We start from the raw sequence: 19259 nt of genomic DNA, 5'->3' as shown, positions 1-19259 counted from the left end.
CGAGGTAAATGGAACGCGGCATTATACCCACCAGTTTCAAATACTGCCTTGCAAGCTTGCTACAAACACTACTTAAGGCCAACGGCGCCCCCTGGTGAACGCAATGTTAATTTCACAACACATTTTTAGGTCAGAACTGATTGAACTAAATGAAGAGCAGCAGGGATTAAGGTGCAAGTCCACGACAGCTTCTCATGTAGAATCAGGACGAAGGAGACGGCTCAAGTTCCTAGAAACAACTCAGTGTGGTTGTCGTTCCCGAGTGCAACCATTACTGTTCACAAGGATTCATAAGCTGGTAGTGGAAATTCAAGAGAGTACACACATCAGTGGCGTAACTCATTTATTTATGAATAAAATTTGGACATGACGTGCAGACTAAAAACCAGTGTAACAAATTGCCAACCCTAAAACAGTTTTGAATCAAGTCTGCTTTCCCTGCTGAAAGGAAAAGAAAATAAGAAAAACAAAAGCATTACTTATATACGCAACAAATCTGTCCAATAAAAAAGAAACAGAAAACACCTGTCAGCCTGGTAATGTGCAAACATATTGATCGTTCCTGAATGATTTTTTTTCTTCAAACATTTACTCATTCAATCTTTCCACTTAACAGTTCGCTTTTATAAATCAAAGCATTTACATTGTCAGTGGATATCAATCCTTTACACTGTAAATATGTTTTTTCCTTTCAAAAAGTCTGTAATCTTACACATTAAACCAAGAACACAAGAGTAGGCTAGATGTTCATAGGTGTATGTGTCGAGGAGCGGGATATATCACATGAAAAGACGATGACAGACCTGGGGGCATTATTACACTTCCTTGTCTTACAGGTTTGGAGTCACCTCAGCAGGTGAAGCAGCAGACTTCATCATAGTAATCACCGCTGCACGGTGGGTCTCTCAGATGCATCGCCATGAGCCACCTCTGCTCGACATCGCTACTGGTTTGATGCTCAGGAGATGAAGTTCAAGCGACGGATATTCAATCACCAACATATTGATGCATGCAGAAGCTACGTAGGATTCAGAAGTTTCAAGTGTTTTCCCAGTTAAAGAGCTTTCTTTGGGTCACAAGTGTTGCTGATATTGTATCAGAATTAGAAACTAGATGAAGTATTAATTTCCTCTTTTTATTTTAGGTTCATGTAAGAATGCATCTGAGAAACCCAGGCTCTAATTATGCAGAAATTACACCATAAATCACCAAAAAAACAAAACATGATCTCTCTCTGGAGGTGTTTTCTCAGTCGAGGCAGAAGTGCTTTTTGGCTGCAGTCAATGCTTCATATGTTGAAGTTTTCTGCCAATTCTTTGACAGTCTAGTATGACAAATGTGTCGTTTACTTCTAAATTCTTAGTTTAATCCTGCTTGCTTTCATCTGCTAACATGACTCCGGTCATCATCTGCCTTATACCTGGCCTGCAGGTGTCTCAGCGCCGGTGACGGCTGTGTCCTGAGTGGCCACTGCTGCTGTGGTGTTTGCTCTTGTGGCTACGCTCCCTGTCTCTGTCTCTCTCCCTGTCCCTGTCGTAGGACCGAGACCTCTCCCTTCTGTCTCGATGTCCCACTCCTCTCTCATGTTTGTGTTTCTTTGTAGATAGATCAAAGGAGCTGCGGTCTCTGTCTCTCTCCCTTTCCCTCTCTCTGTCCCTGTCCACTTTCACGGGGGTGCGGGAGCGCGACCGAGAGCGCGTGCGCTTCCTCTTGTGACCTGAGCCTCCGCCTCCGCTGTTGCTGTGACGTCCGCTGGGCTTCGAGTCGCTGTTTCCGTGGTGGCTGGACTTTGACTTGAGGTGGGGAAGGAGCGGTGAGGGCGGATGCCGCCGAGGCGACGGGCTGCGACTGTGAGAGCGGGAGCGCGAACGAGAGCTGTAGGTCCCTGAGCGACTGCGTCTGCTGTTGTAACTGAGAAAGGAAAGAAGATAATGAGCCAGCTGAAGATTATCCATTAGAAACTTTATGATTTAGTTAAGTTAGACCAGGGGTCGGCAAGCCAAGATGTTGAAAGAGCCATATTGGACCAAAAACACAAAAAACAAATATATCTGGAGCCGCAAAAAATGAAAAGTCTGCGTGTTTTATATATTAGTTATAACTGGGACAACTTCTTGCTACAGAGCAAACATTCAGGCAATGAATGCAAATGATTCGCTCCAAGAAACATTGAATCCTCTACGGAAGAGTATCAGGGCCATGCAGGAGAAAGAATATTTGAGAGGGGAAGATTTTTTTTATTTTGCACTTTGAGAAAAAAAGTCGAAATATCGAGAAAAAAGTCGAAATGTCGAAATTAATGTTGAAATACAATTTCAAGAACAAAGTCAAAATTTTGCCTTTTTCTCAACATTTCAACTTTATTCACGAAATTTCAACTTTTTTCTCAACATTTTGCCCTTTTTTCTCGAAGTGCACAATAAAAAAAATCTCCAATATTTTTTCTCCTGCATGGCCCTAATACTCTTCTGTACAAATCTTCGTTAACAGAAATGTTTAAATTTTATATTTATTCTACACATTTTTGCAGCATTGGAAAACATTAGGAATGTTTGTCCTCATACAGAAACCATATTAAAACAAAAAATGTATTTCCCTCCCCCATCTATTTCCATTTTCAAACATTTTTGAAAAAGCTCCAGGAGCCACTAGGGCGGCGCTAAAGAGCCGCATGTGGATCTAGAGCCGCGGGTTGCCGACCCCTGAGTTAGACCAACCCTACTTCACAGGTTAACATTTAGACACGTTTCATAAACTTCTGTGCATAAAGGAATCTTACTGTCTGCGAGGGGAGCGGGATCGAGACCGCGACCGTGTTCTTGAACGAGAACGACTTCCACTCCTACTGTTCCTTCCAATCTTAACCTCTTTCCTTAGCCTGCATGAAAGTGAACAGAAGACAGTATATCAGCACCTTTGGGGAACTGGCAGCAAAAACTGAATCGAAATTAAACAAAAATTCCATTTGTGAAAACGTGCAAGATTCTTACCCATTGTGTGGACTCTTATTGACCTGAGTTCGGCTGTCCGGCTCCTTCTTCACCGGTTTAACGGTCTGGGGGTTCGGGGACTTCTCTTCTGCTTTGACCACTGGGGAGCAAGGCTTGGAAGCAGGAGAGAAACCACCCAGTGTGGAAAGTGCAGGAGTACCGTCAGGGTTCAGGCCCTTGGCTTTCAGCTTAGCCTCTGCTAAGAAAACCTTCCGTCGCTCCACCTCCTTCTCCAGCTGATCATAGTTGGGCTGGGGATAAAAGATAAAAAGTTAATTACTTTTATCAATTAACTTCATATATTCCCTGCAGCAATCACATGATGCATCTAAACCCAACACAAATCCTGAAATTCTACACTCATTCAACTTTAGTGGCTTTGTGAATAAGGGCATCCCAATCTTAAATGACAAATAGTCCATCAGTTTAGCTGCTGACTAGGGGTGGGCAAAAATATCGATATGGCAATGTATCGCGATACTTTTCCAGCCGATTCAATATCGATATTCAAAATTTTAATATCGATTTTTTTTTTTTTTATCCCCGATCTTTTTCCCATTATATCACCCAGTGCTCCTACCTAAGTGACAGTCCTGGGCATTGCCACTCTCTACCAACCCTGGGAGGGCCCTGCACTGAGCTCCGGTTTTATTTCACGTTTTATTTCATTTTATAATTTATTTTTTATATAACACAATTGCCTGTCCTTAAAAAATGAAAAATAATGGACAGAGGTTTATTTATGGATTTATATCTATACTGACTGATCACTGTGCCTGTCCTTGGTTTTAATACCCATCTTTCTTGTGTTTATTATCATTTGCCACATAATTAAAGCAACCTCATACTAAATTTAATGTTAATTTCATATGATGTAAATAATATGAAAAACATATACAAATATGTTGTAACTTTAGCTTGTATAGTTATAGTAAAACATTGTTTTGACTCAGTTTGTCCCATGAATTGTCACTATAATCTGATGAACGTGCAACTGGGATTTTAAGATCCATCACTATCATCTGATGTACATATATACAACTTGGATTTTAAGATTTGTAATGCATTTTTAAATTTTTCGGTGAACTATGTAGAATAATCGGGATATCGCATAATCGGGATATCGCAATGTGTATCGTATCGTGGCTCAAGTATCGTGATGCGTATCGTATCGTGAGGTCCTTCCCAATACCCACCCCTAGTGCTGACCATTAAGGTGCTCAGTAAGTTGAAACGAATGCTTCTTTTAGTTTTGGAATATCTATATAAAGAGTAAATGACAAGATCATGTAATATTCATCTAACACCACCCTGAATACGTACTTTCTTCCTGGTGTACAGTTTAAGGGTGGTGATGCAGATCTCTTTAAGCTCATCCTCACTTGCTCCAAAAAGCAGGTACCAGTGAGGTCTGGATGGCAGAGGTATCTGGGGACAAACAAAACCAAGCATTTAAGCTTCGGAAGATTTCATGTAACCATGAACTTTGAATATAAAACATGGATAAAAGGTGAAATATATTGGTGACATGTATCATGTGTCCCGGTACCTGCAGAGCTCGGGCAGCAAGGTATATACAGGCACAGGCGATGGTCTCGGCTTGGAACCTCACGAACACGTTTGTCCTCAAGCTGTCATTCATGTAGTTCCTAGGAGAGCAAACAAACAAAGGAAAAAAAACATAGCATCTTCTCTACCTCTCATCCACACATCACCACCTTACAGCAGATTAATCTGATCTGACCAGCATTTTTCTGTTTTTCCATTTGGAAATCTATTTCCAACAGATTTAATATCTACCCAAGAATGTGTTTTATTTCATGGTGATTCGGGAATTGTCAAGTTTAACTTTGTCCATTTCTCTCTGGGGCATCCATGGGATTGCTGTATGTCACACAAAGCATGAAGCCACAAACTGCATTTAAAAAAAACAAATTGATGACCCACCAAGATGTGATTAACTAAGACTTCAAGAGCATTTGGATTAGACTTGATGAAGACAAGACAACGGTGCATGCCTTAGATGGGCGGCATGCAAACACAAGTGTCAAACATCTTTCTAAAAAGCAGTTGCTACTTTCAAGCAAGCAAGACCTACTTTTAAGGAGCCATTAATGTGACAAGTGAGTCTCTCAGGAGTTCGGACAGAACTAGACTACATCCACAAGTTTCAAACCATCAAACTTTATGGTTACATCAAGCATCCACACGGATTTGGTTAATTAAACCTTCGGAAGAATAAAAACTGGGCTTGCCATCTTCACTCTTGCAGTTTAATGGTTTCCCAACAAAAACATTGGGAAAACAATGTAGTTGCACCAACATGACATTGCACAACATGATTTCCTCTTCTGGGTCACTATGCAATATTCCCAGATTTCCCAAACCTGTATCATTTCATCATTGCTAAAAAAAAAAAAAAAATGACTGATGCAACTTGAGAACAGTATAAAAAGCAGCACAGAAACAAAGCAGCAAGCGCTACTCACTTTGTTGTTCCTGGTACTGGCTGTCATGCTGACAGTCTGTTTTCAACAACACTACTGCCTACATGCAGAGGAAAAGCCATTACAGTAACCTGCAACAAAGCGGATTTCAGGCAGTTTTCAGCCTGTTTCTACTTGTACATGCACTCCCAGCGAGCATGGATGACCAACACATGACAATATGGATGTAAATCTGTGCTAACGCAAAGTTAAAAACCCAGTGTGGACATAAATGAGTTGAGCAACAGCATTTTGATTGAATACAGACGAGTGTAGCTGGTAGACTGCTGCCATAGTAAAGCGAATGTTCACCGAACAAAGTTCCAACCCAGACAAAGACATTAAAATATTGTATATACTATTTATCACTTTCCCATAAGTTTTACTGACCTGCATAAAACATTCTGTTCTTTCATATGGCTATAGAGTACCTAAGAAATACTGACATATTGCCAATAGATGCAATACAGCTTTTGCTCAAACAGTTGAAGAATTCATGCAGTTTGAGTTGTTACAAAAGATGGTGACAATAAATTTCTTTTAAGAACTTCATTTAAAGTCAGTTACTCCAGTTTCCCATCAAACCCACCACCCATTCTGCAATAGTTTATGAGTACACTCTGATGGTAAGATACCAACTACTCATGATTTCCCATCATTACACTTAAGAAATACCCCTTTATGTAAATTATTGCAACTAACTGAAACAAACCCCAGAAAAAACACTGGATGTGGCTTCATCTGTTTAGCTGTTGGATCTAATGCTTCATAAAGACATTAACTATCATGTTATAGATTACGACTGCCACGGTAGTTTGCTTTTTTGTTCCCCTTCAACACCAAGACATATTGATGCTTTAGAGGGGAATGCAACGCTATAAGCAATGCTGTACACTGATGTGCACCCCTCCACAAATATTACTAGACCTCAAGTTAACTAGGCCCAAAACGTGATTGGTTCTGCTTGGCAGCATTGTTCTTTTCTCTCTTTACATTTTCCACTACCATTCTGTCATTTTAAAGCCAGGTCAGAATATATACTGTATTTTCTGGACTATAAGCCACATCCGCTCTATTTTTTAAATAAATATTTAAAAACGATATACAAGCCGCACCTGCATGCAAGCCGCAGATATTTATGTTGTTAGATTAGATATTTACTACATGTACTGAACGATTTTGAACTGTAAATGATGTACATGTTTGTACCTAAATAGATCCTTTCCTAACAGTGTCTTTTAACACGGCAGCAACTTTGCTGATTAAAACGGGACAGAACCAAGAGAAAATAACTGGTATTTATTCATCTATTTATCTTTTTTGAAATCTGCTTCTACCTACTTCTATCTGCTAAAGAAGTAGCGTATTCTTCTTTGCATTTATTTTGTCTTAGCGGTGGAAGAAAAATCCACAGAATAGCTGCACCTTTGTATAAGCTGCATGGTTCAAAACCTATGAAAAAAGTAGCGGCTTATAGTCCAGAAAATACGGTAGATGGTTTTTGTCAATAAAAACTACTGTTGGTGAATATTCATCGGCTTCAACTCATATTGGATGTTTATCCCGTGTTGCTATGTCTGAGCTACACACAGGAGGTAAACAGGTGCCTGAGCACTCGTTGCAACATTACTGCAGGAAGAACCCACAGCACCACCTAGCCTTTGGTGGTTTATTTGCAGCGCAACACAAACTACACAATGGACACGCAGAAACGCTGGCAATGGTGTAGGTGGTATACAGAGGTTGTATGTGTCTTTGCTACGTCGACGCTTACATCAAGCTTAAGATACAGAGCGTTAGGGGACAAGATTGCAGGCTGTGAATTAAATAAATATTGTGGAGTGATCATCTATGCTCTTGAGAAACATAGAAGTCAAAAGACATGAACGTGTGATGAAAAAGAGAATGGCAAATCCCCTTGATAATAGAACTAAACTTAACTACACCCAGACAAAAAACTAATCCACAGACAGTCAAAACTGTACATGTATAGCATTAATACTTTGCTATATTCATCATACTGTGTACATACTGTTCTTGTGAAGCTTTCTGCAACTGCCATATATATATATATATAAATAATATTAATAATGAAAGACAACTAGAGAGCTTGTCATTGAGAAAATGCTACTCCAGATAACACATGGCCTTTGGGTTTTGATAGCTGCATGGGTGAAACAGGTCCTTGGAGAACTGGATCAGCCCTGTAAGACAGACAAATGTCTGGAGACTATGTCAATGGGGGAAAAGACATCATTCTACTTATGTAAAAATAGATAGATGCAGTGGGCAAAAAAAAACTAAAAATATTCTCATCTGTTTAAGTTTACTTCATTACTAAATGCAAGTAAACTAGAACAAGATAGAATATCAATCTATAGCTACTTTGCAAAAAATAATTACAGTTGAGATCTTCTGTAGCAAGACCAAAAAAAAATACAAATCCTTTTTGACACCCAAGAGAAAACAAGATGATGCTGGCAGTTGGGAAAGGCTCGCCCGCCCCCTTCAGTGAACCTCGGCATTGGGTTTGGCTGTCAGGAGAGGCAGCCAGCCAATGAGGGGAGCTTCCTGAGGTCATGTGGTTGGAGGAGGCAGAGTTCAGAGGTTCTTTATGTGACTTACCAGCATGGACTACCCTTTAATCAAAGAGTAGAGAGAAAGGACAAAGTTAAACCAAGTTCCCTGGGCACCTCAAATCAAACAGACTTTACAGCAAGCTATGTACGGGCAGACAAGAGAGTGAGACTGGTGACGTTTGTGACACAACAAACTGCTTTGATCCAATTAAAAAAGGAAAAAGAAGAACTGGGAGGGATCAAATGGAATAAGGGAATGTCATTGTGAGACCTGAACAAAATGGTTGTTGAAAAAGCTTCAAATTTATATTTTCTAATATAAGCACTTGCATATAAGCTGACCAGGTTTAATATTCATAAGTAATGCCGTCCAGCAGGTATATGAAAGTGCCCATCCAAAATTAAAAACATTTAAAACTTGTTCAACACCATTTTAAGCCCAGGTTTGGTGGCACTTCTTGCAGACACACGCAGGTTGCAGTTGTGGGAGTGACCGCTGAAGATTACTAAGGAACTTACCAGGCCGTCTGTACAAGAGTCTGGTTCTTTTCACATTCCAGGACTTGAAGATACATGACGATGATCTAGAATCAAACATTGGCTACATGTTAGTAGAGGAACAGATGCAAAAGTGTCATTGTACAAACTGATGAATCAGAATAACTAGATTGACTTTTCTGATGTTGCATCAGAAAAGCTAAAAAGGTCCAGGTTTCAAGGTTTCAATCAAGACAAATATGAATAGAAGTAAGTTTTAACTCACCTTGTGTGGATGCTTGACATGCACACAGAAGCCCAGCTCCTTCAAGATCCGCCGCTCTGCTTTGATGACTTGGTTTTTGGTATTAATGTAGTTCTGATCAAGTATCAATGGACTTGGAGTCCTATTTTACAAAGGAATCAAAATGAAACAATTTTCTCCCTTTCGTAATAAACGTTAAAAGAATAAAGTGCCCTTCTGAATCCTTGCACTTTTTTTCTCCCCATGTTTCCAACCAACTTAAAGCAACAAGTTACACTGTTTGCATGCCTGACGGTATGCTGGGGTTTGTTGACTCCCGTGGTTCAAGTAAAAGCTTCAGACATCTGTTGATTGCCCCTGATCTCAATCACCTGGTGCCACAGCTTTAATAGAAATATCATTTTAACCCACACCTGCTAAACACAAACTGAAACCCTTCAAATACAATCTGAGCTAAAAACCCATACTAAAAAAAAACAGCATTTATAAATAAAAACAGAGCTCAGCTCAAAAGTTGCCACCTGTACATGTGTGCCAAGTAGGATGTGGTACGATAATGTAAACTCAAAACAACGCGTTCTCTGTAGAACATACTCATGTACACTACTAAGTTTTCTCTGCCATGTGACAAAACTTAACCATCACCACTAAGTTAACCATTCTAATCCAGTCATATACGAACAAGCTTGTCAAAAAATATTGCAAAAACACACACAAACACTTATCACACTGTGAAGAAAAGATTTCTGAATTAAACCAACAAAAACAGACCTCACAACAACCACTGGGATCTAAACTTGGCCACAAACCTGTTTGATCAGGCAGTCATTTTATAGGAATTATCCAACTAACCAATTCTGCTGAACCACAAGGTTCTAATAAACTTAATCTGAGACATCTACACTTGCAAGAACCAGAACAACATTTACTCTCAACATTAGCAACAACATTCAAATGACACATATTGAATATCTAGCTGTCTTTGTGAGAAAAACTTTTTTGGGAAAAAAAAAAAGTTCATCCTGCAAACCACACTAATTCCAAAACTACGTCACAATCAAAATATAATTTATTCCAATCTAAGCCCTTATAATATAAATACATTTAATACACTGGTTTAAAGGAGCTTGAGGCTCCTTTTAAGAAATGAGACTCTCTAGCACCACCCTTCACCACGACGGCCGTTGGGGGTACTGCAGCCAACAGCGAAGCCGGCACGGGAGAACGGGGAGAACGCACATGCAGCGTCATGTGACGTCACATCCCCAGCCCAGCGCGGGAAATTCGGGACAGAATTGCAGCACATTTTGCAGCACACAGCCTGTTCAAGGCAAAGGAGAGATACACTAGAGGAATCATTCTTTTGGGTTTGGAACGCTTCACCTGACATTATTACTAGAAAACTTAAAATGTATACGGATTTTTTTCATAAATCTTGCCACAATCCGGCCTCAAGCTCCTTTAAGTGTTACTCGACTACCAACACACATTTGAAGCACACAGTACATAGCTACTAAAGCTGCAGTGCATGCACTCTCCCAAATTAAAATCCTTAACAAGACCCCACGTGACTAATTAATTAGTCCAACAAAAAAGTGATATTTCTTTTAAAGCCATGAGTTACAGTGGGTGGATGGAGTTTGCTTTTAATGCAATATTGAAATGCATGGTGAGGAGCAATCAGAGAAGAAAGCTACATTACCCTCAAGTCCTCAGACTGACGGACAGATACCCAAAGCTTAAGACTGAACCACAGGAGTCCTCAAGGTTGCCCCACGGGCCAAGGACCTTCGGCCAACCTGTCATCCCCGATCCCAGTGCCCCGCGGTGGCTCAGACCACGGGAGTCTCCCACAGGAGGGGCTGGGGTGGGCCTGGGGGGCGACAGAGACCCCCTCGCATCTTGGTTGTCATGCCGACTGCTTCATCTTACGTACCATTCCACATCACCCAGGCTTTGGTAAATGTAGCTGGTCGCTGTTAGTTGGTTGCAAGGGGAAAAAAGAAGCCAAGTTAATGTCAAGCACTACAATTTTGACATTAAGACAAGAGGCACACAAAGTACATGTGCCTCGTCTTTTATTTTGACATGAATCGTTCTTTTAAAAATCACTGTGTTGTGTAATCAATTCTGTTGATATGTCAAACAGATGTTACATGTAGACAATTATACTTCTGAAACTACGAGTGAAGCTGGAACTGAAAGGTTTTAAAATGGTTTAGAGTGCATGGATAAACAGAAGAGCACTTTCACAGCAGAGGAGATCAGAAACATACAACTTACAATAAAAAGAAATACAATCCAACTTGTATTATGTCACAATTGTTAAGTATTCATATGAATTCTGAATGTAATCTTTTACGTTACTTACTTTTTGCCTCTTATCTGTCTCAGGTGATGGAAAACATTGATGACATCTCGTATTCGCCTTGGGGCTTCTTCAATCTTGGAGGCCAGGTTAATGCAAGCCATAGCAACAATCTAAAAAGACAACATTACAGCAAATTGTTTAAAAGAATAATACATCAACTTAAGTAATGTAGCGAAGTTGGGCAGTATTACAAATATGCATCAAGGATTGACACAAATGTGTGCCGCTTAGTTGGCATCCACGCCAAAGCTCTATTTACAAAAAGTACATGCGGTACCAAAACATGTATAAATCTAACAAGCTTTGATTGTACACTAAAGTTTAGAGGGAGTGAACGTTTTAACAACCAACTCTATTATGCGTAGTCATCACCGTTTTACACATCTTTTTACTTGTTCAAGGTGGCCAGTCTGCTTCACTTACAACATATAGATATATCAGAGATTTAGTCACTACAGCAGGGGTGTCAGACTTTTGAAAAGTTTAAACAGCCTTGTGGTTGGTGTGTCAAGGGGCCAGTTGTACAGCCATTTCAAGGATACTTAAATTGTCTCTGCATATAACCATTAATAATAAATATAAATAATTTACTATAGCAAAGGTGTGACAGACACTTGATGGACAAATTGGCCTTCAAGTCACAAAGTCTTGTCTCCATCGGAAAGAAAGCCTTATTTTATCTTTAAATTATTTATTCTCTTGAGACATTCGTTTCAAATCCACAATTAAACCCCAAACCCATAGTAAGATATTGCTGAATGTGACACTTCTATCCAGTGAGTAGATAACGTCAAGATATTTTGTGGGACGTCATAATAGCCATAAAAAAAAACAACTTTGATATCAGTTTTAAAGAAAGAAACCAATAAAACATGAATTTATGTCCCTTTGAAGTGAAAACTTGTTGAGATTCAGGCCGACTTGCTCCCTGACGAAAATGTACACGTATTACCAAATAAAAGAAGATCTAGGGTTAACCGCCGCTCGTGTGCTAATAAGAACTGGGAAAAGAGACCATATCACCCCAATATTACTCTCCTTACACGGGCCCCCTATAAAAGCCAGAATAGAGTTTAAAGTCCTTCTCCTCACCGATAAAGTCCTGAATGGTCAGGCTCCATCCTACCTCAAAGCACTCATAGTTCCCTACTATCCCACTAGATCTCTGCGCTCACAGAAAGCAGGACTGCTTGTGATTCCTAGTCTCCAAGAGCAGAATTGGAGGCATAGCCTTCAAATTTCAGGCCCCTAACCTCTGGAATAATCTTCCAGTCTTGGTCCGAAAGGCGGACACACTCTCTGCCTTTAAGAGCAGGCTTAAAACCTTCCTCTACGAAACATCCTATGCTTAAGAGTCAGCTAGTTATTACTGTGTTTTTGGGATGTTTTGCTGTCCTTCTGTTTCTCTGATGTTCTCTGACGCTTGTGTGTTTTTTTTTATATGATGTGTGATATCTGATCACTTTATGATGCTTATGTTTTAAAACATTATTTTACGATGCGTTATATCTAATCACTTTTATCTGTTTTTTGTGTTGTGAAGCATTATGAGATGACCTTTGTTATGACTTGACGCTATACAAATAAATTGAAGTGAATTGAACTGACCCCCATAATATTTCTTCAATTACATGTTTGATCTGGTGATCTGTTAGTTCCCACTAGGGTTGCCAACAATCCCTTGAAAAACAGAATTGTCCCATATTTATAAACTAAAGTACGCTGAAAGGGGACGCAATTTGTCCCGTATTACTGTGAGAGTAGGGCTGTGCGATTAATCGATTTTAAATCTAAATCGGATTTATTAATCAAGACAATGTTAAAAAAAGGAAAATCGGAAAATCGATTTTTTACTTTGTTTGGTCAAGAAGATTGTTAATGTTGTCACTTTACTAAACTCAAGGAGGATTTACAGTATCTTTCAGTTGCACTTCATTCCCAATAGGGAAATTTGTTTATTTTTCTTTCAAAATAAAGATAAAATATTTGAAACAATTTATTCCATTGTCTTTTCTAGTTTTACCAAAAAAATCGAAATCGAAAATTGGGTTTACAGGGGAAAAAAAATCACCCAACCCTATGTGAGTCAAACAAATAGTGCTAATGGAAAATGACATTGAGCTGTTGAGTTCATGAGTCATTTCTTTCTGTTTTACTGCAACTGTAACCTACAGTCATGGCCTTGGAGGCACAAATATGTTTACAAGTTTTCTACAGACTTTCTGTTTGCACTTTTGTTATTGCACTAAAAATGTGCACTATTACAGAATGGATATTCTGCTTTCTTTCTATTGTTTTATATGAATTTATACAATTTTAAGTTAAGCAGGACAGGTTTCTGTTTAAAAAAGTTACTTATTTTATTCACTTCATTTTGTTATGTTGTATTAAAGTGAATTCCTGGATAATAATGCGTTTTCCATGTTGCCATGGCATTCAAAAATATGCATCTAATTCAATTCAGGTTCGAGTCAAACAGTCAAAAAGGGGCTAAAAAGAAATTCCCCACACCAGGAAAGGTGAAGGCAATCAGGTCGGCCGGCCCTGCCGATGAGGAGTCCCTTATTAATGTTCCAGGGAGGTGTCAGCCCTGGTGTGTGTGATTTACAGTCATTTTAAACGTGTCTGTGTAATGAGCTGGAGTGACGGGGAAACAACATGGCGGCCAACGCCAACGTAACAATAACGTCCCGCAACAACACCCGGCCAGCCCTGCAACACTCACCTCGAAGCTGTGCTTCACGAAGGACTTGGAGTAGAAAAACCGGTGGAAGAGCACCTGCCCCGTCGCCATGGCCACCTGGAAGAGAGAAGCACAGGTCGGTCACACCGGCTCTTACATAAAGCCTGAATTATGGCAGAGCCTACGCCGTAGGCTACGGCGTAGGTTACGCGGAGACGCGCACCATACGCCGTAGCCCCTGCGTCGATTTAACGCAGAACCATAAATCAGCCTTTAAGCCGCCGCGGCCACAATGGACCCGCCGCCATTTTAGCTCCGCCACGCCGGGGAGCAACACTGGCGCCTCGCCGCCTTTAACACAACCCCCCGGCCGGCTCGGATAGTAAAAATAATGATTATTATATTATTATTACTGGGTTTACCTGGGGCAGGCGGAGGAGGATCCCCGCGGACTGGATGAGCTCGCAGCCCAGGATGCGCAGGTCGGTCTCCGCGTTCAGGTCGAGGCCGTCGAGCATCGACGGCGTCGGCGAGAGCCGCTCCTCCGGGATCAGCGAGTTATCGATGGTCAGGAACACCTCCGAGTACACTTTATCACCGATGAGGATGCCATCGTTGTTGGTGGACGCGTTAGAGGACACAGAAAGAGGATCCGCGGCCATCTTTTCCACTTTCTGAAGCTTTCCGTGTAGCCACAGCTCAGCCAAGCTCGACGGGACGATGGCGGAGCAGAGTGGCTGACAAAGCACGTGACGTCACCTCCCGCTGACGTGTATTCACATCCGCGCTGGGAAAGTAGTTCCTCCATGGTCTACCTTTGATTGATACGACAGTTGGAAAAATTTGCCTATCCTGCAACCATAATAAAAATAATAAAACAATTAGAACTTTATTTAAAAGGGATATCTCTTCAGTTCCATACGTGATCCCATATTGGAATAAATATGTAAAAAATATTAACTGGAAGAAGGTCTGGCTCTCCCCCAACCAATACCTGGTGACTAACAAAGTTAAAGAAATTGCATTTAAATTAATTCATACATTCTATCTTACAAATGATCACATTATTAAAAGATTCAAAAAAATATTGATTCAAACTGTACTTTTTGCTCTGCAAATTCGGAAACAATGACTCAATTATTTCTGTCTGTGCCCCATTGTTCAAACTTTTTGGAGTGATATGTGTAATTTTGTGTCTGAAAGAATTGATATTGATTTTATTTTATTTTGGAAGGATGTGTTGTTTGGTGTTTTTGACCATGTAACAATTAGATCAAAGCCAAAGGAAACATTTATTATTAATTTGTTGATTATCCTCGGAAAATTCCTCATCCACAAATCTAAATTCTTACGCAAAAAACCCTCTTTTTTTACTTTTCATTGCGAATTAAAACAGTATCTGGACTCTGTTAAGTTTTCTAATAATTCAAAGGACATCAAAACCATAAATGTATGTAAATGTTTTGGCTTTCTGTTATAATTTCATCCCCCCTGGCTGGTTGTAATGTGTTGTGCTTTTTGTTTTGTTTTTATTTGAGTTGTACTCTTTATATGTTATAATTCGACGTGAATTTGCATAATGTGAAGTTTTGTTACCATTGTTATGTTTCCAATTGTAAAAAAAAAAAAAAAAAGTTCCTCGATGGTCAAAATTGACTATTCTTGTAAACTGAACATCCAACATGTTTTATTTGGTCTGTCACAAAATGAGGAAATAAGTTCAGATAAACTATATGTTATCAACCTTCTAATACTATTTGCTAAATTTCATATTCATTGTACCAAATTTGCACACCAACGCCCGAATTTTCTAGTATTTAAAGCACTTTTTTCATCCTATTTAAAATCTTTGAAAGAAGGTATGAATCCTAAAGCCAGCAAACTAGAAGAATGTGTGAAGAATACAATTTAATATAAATCTTGTATCTCGAGCTTCTTTATTTTCTTTATTTTTAGTTTTTGTTCTTTTACTTTATTGTTTTTCATGGATATGTAAATTTGAAATGTGAAATATTCTATATTTGTGTATCTATTTTTTGTCCTACAGTGATGTAACATTTTCCTGTGCATATATTTCAATTAAAAAAAAAAAAAAAAGTTCCTCGATGCTAGATTATTACGAGTTTTTGGTTGGTTTTGTTTTTTATTGTTTGTTTTTTCGTTTTGTTTTCTGTCATCAAAGCAGTGTCAAGTTCGCATTTTTTGTCTCATGTTTATAAATGTGTGGACATTTTTAAACGTAGACTAAAAACTCATCTCTTTGGTCTGGCTTTTATGTAGCATCAAATTTTATAGTTTTATTCTGTTTAACATTTTTTAAGGGTATCTGTTGTATTTATTAATCTATTTCTTGTAATGTTTTTATTATTATATTTTATTGTTGTGGACTGATTATTATTTAGCCTTTAATCCTTGAACTTTTATATTTTTTTTTCATTTTTAATTAACTATGTTGTATGTCAGTGTGTATTGGTTTAAAATTTTTTTGTTTATTACGCTTATTTTTCAGTCAAAATGTCAAAACACTTTGTATTTCATGTACCTGGATGAAAGGTGCTGTATTAATACAATTTGATTGATAAAATTTGAACTAGTCAGAGCTTAAATTATATTACATATTTGCTTTATAAACAAGTCAAAATTGCAACAAATAATCGGATTAACTCAAACCAGAATGTTTCTATTATTTATTTAACGTATAATCTTGTTCTTCTTAAACCTATATCCAGTTTACAAAAAAATAAAACATATTTAAAGTGACACATATGTGGGCTCAAATAAGATAACTTTAGATAAAATTGTTTCACTATCATAATAAATTGCCACACATGAATTAAAAATATTGAAAGTATGTATTCAGGCATACTTTACAATAAGATATTTCTAAAAACACCAATGCTACTTGGAGTTTGAATTTTATTTTAATGATGGGATTGTTACATTTTTAGGTTACATTTTTTTTCCTCTTTCTTTCGCATATTGCATGCGTGTAAACGTATCATAAGCAATTTTATTTTTATTTAAATATATTGCGCATGCGCAGGAAGAAACTTCGGTAGACTCGTCACTACGGACGGTTTCTGTGACGTCAGTTACGGGAAAGTCGGGACTTCTTACGCTTACCTCAGGTACATATCCCTCCGCAGAGTATTAAAGACGTTACAGTTGGAAGCTAAATATACACTACAGAGTAACACAGACTATAGTTCTATAATACATCCATGAACACAGATCAGTTGTTTTAGCAGTAATAATGTTAAGGAATCTGTATAATATCTGCTGTACACGGAAATTATGAAGTACAAGTTTTCATGAATGGGTCTAAAACCTGCGTAGAAATTAGAGCATCATTGTTGTGTTACTGTGATCTCAATTTGATTAGGTTTTGTGTGTGAAAGAAAGAGCGTGTCCATGTGAACAGTTTGTCCAGGAACACTCTGTTCACTCAAATCTTCACTCCCACCACTTCACAGCCTGAAGCCCTGCAGTAACTGAAAATGGTCAGCAGAGGAAAGTAGAGATCCACCATTTGAGGACTCTAAAAATTAAATGACCCAAGCAAAGCAATGACATCCTGAGCTTAAGTTTCTTCAATGAGGACTTATTAATTGTTCTGAATATCCATCAACATCTCAATTCTGTAACACCACTAAAATATCTCAATGCAAACAAGTGACTAGCAACTCAAACGCATCTTGAGTGTATTTTGCTAGCGTCTGTCATTTATCTTCTATTTCAATTAATTTTTATAATAGGTTATTGCTAATACATAATTAACCAAAAGTAGTACTTGTGAAAAATACACGGTATACATCTCTCAGCTGGTTTTATTAAAATTAGAAACTAATATATCACAAAAAGTGAATTTGAAGACAAATCCCAGGGGTGGAAAGTAACAAATTACATTTACTCACGTTACTGTAATTGAGTACTTTTTATGAGTAATTTTTAATTTTCTAAGTAGTTTTTGAAAAGTGTAATTTTTACTTTTACTCGAGTACATTTTGACCCAAGTATTTTACTTCGCTACATTTGAATCCCCTCACGTTACTGAGTACAAAATTTATGGTGAAAAAATTAAATGCGGGCAGAAACCAGCCACAAAAACAACAAAAACCCTTGGCCAAACTTGGAAGACTTATTCGCATTCAAACGCACAAAAAGCAACAACATTATAATGCAGTGTAAAATGTGCCTGCCCGGCAGAACGGAGCTTTCAGCATTCAAGACATCAACATCTAAAAAAATGTACTCAAACAAGTGTGGATCTGTACTTTAATATGCCTCGAAGTTGATTAATTTGATTCGTGACTCATCGTTTTTTTGCATTAAATAACTGAAAGTAACTTTTACTCAAATCACATTTTAAATGAAGTACTTTTGTACTTTTACTCGAGTAAATTTTTAGATGAGTACTTTTACTTTTACTTTGAGTAGGATTTAAGCAAAGTAAAGATACTTTTACTCAATTACAATTTTTCAGTACTTTTTCCACCTCTGACAAATCCTCAAATGGTACACAATATAGAATAAATTGGCCTGACTGAGTTTTTACAAATAGAGGACATGAAGGGGCTGACGTGAGTCTCATTGTCCTCGTCATTAACCAACACCTCTAACCAGCACCTCCGCCCTGCTGTTACGCAGTTACCACGACAACAAGAATACTGAGCATTCTTTCCTGGTTGCCCGGGTGACATTAATTATAGGGTGTGGGAGGGCTCGTGGGAGGGCAGCATTCGGAAACGAACATAAAGACAGAGGAGAGTGATGTTCAGGGACACCCAGTGACGAACGAGGGCTGAGTTATACACCACTCCCCTCCAGCGCGTGTGTTTACAAGCTACTCCCGCAGATTCTCCAGGGACACATGTGCATGCCTGCTCTACTATAATAACTACTGCAGGGAGATCACAGTCCCACTTTGTGCACATGGCATGCGTGTTTGTAAATAAGAACGTTTGCATGCACTGGCATTTGTTGAGGATGATTAAATTTGAATGTTTTGGAGCAGTAAAACCATCATCATTTGTGTCAAAGTGATGGGGCCTTATGCTTTGTGCCCATTATGCATGTAGCAAAGAGTTGAAAGGGGTTGTGTGTGTTTAGAGAAGAGCTCTCTGCCACACAAGCAACCCCCACACTCTTCCTAAACACACAAACCAGTAAGGACACCACGTCAGTGGCTAAGTAAGGGCTCAGGCAAAGGGGAAGACTAGATCGTCGTAAAGGAGGAAGCTGACTGGATCAAAAATAAAGGCAGAAATAGCAGAGGATGAGAGGCTGAGAGGGAGTTACTTTTTAGCAACAGGATCAGAGAGATTGAATATTTAAAGATAGCCTAAGAGACGGTGTCAAAAGTGAAGAGGCAAAGCAGGGGCGAAAATCCCGTTTCATAGTTGGGGGGG

The 19259-nt window shown here is 38.8% G+C and overlaps 1 protein-coding gene across 1 annotated transcript; it reads right to left on the bottom strand.

The window, feature by feature from the left end:
• Positions 1–330: 330 nt before the first annotated feature.
• On the bottom strand, positions 331–14603 carry ccnl1a (cyclin L1a). Its single transcript, XM_061719120.1, has 10 exons — positions 14274–14603; positions 13894–13968; positions 11169–11278; positions 8819–8939; positions 8575–8639; positions 4540–4639; positions 4314–4418; positions 2991–3241; positions 2780–2878; positions 331–1911 (listed from the first exon to the last, which is right to left on the bottom strand). Exons 1-10 carry the CDS (start codon positions 14511–14513, stop codon positions 1437–1439), a joined length of 1641 nt encoding a protein of 546 aa, XP_061575104.1. The 5' UTR covers positions 14514–14603; the 3' UTR covers positions 331–1436.
• Positions 14604–19259: the final 4656 nt, after the last annotated feature.

Source organism: Cololabis saira, chromosome 4, assembly GCF_033807715.1.
Source record: "Cololabis saira isolate AMF1-May2022 chromosome 4, fColSai1.1, whole genome shotgun sequence".
NCBI lineage: Eukaryota > Metazoa > Chordata > Actinopteri > Beloniformes > Belonidae > Cololabis > Cololabis saira.
This window is presented reverse-complemented; position numbering and strand designations above follow the sequence as displayed.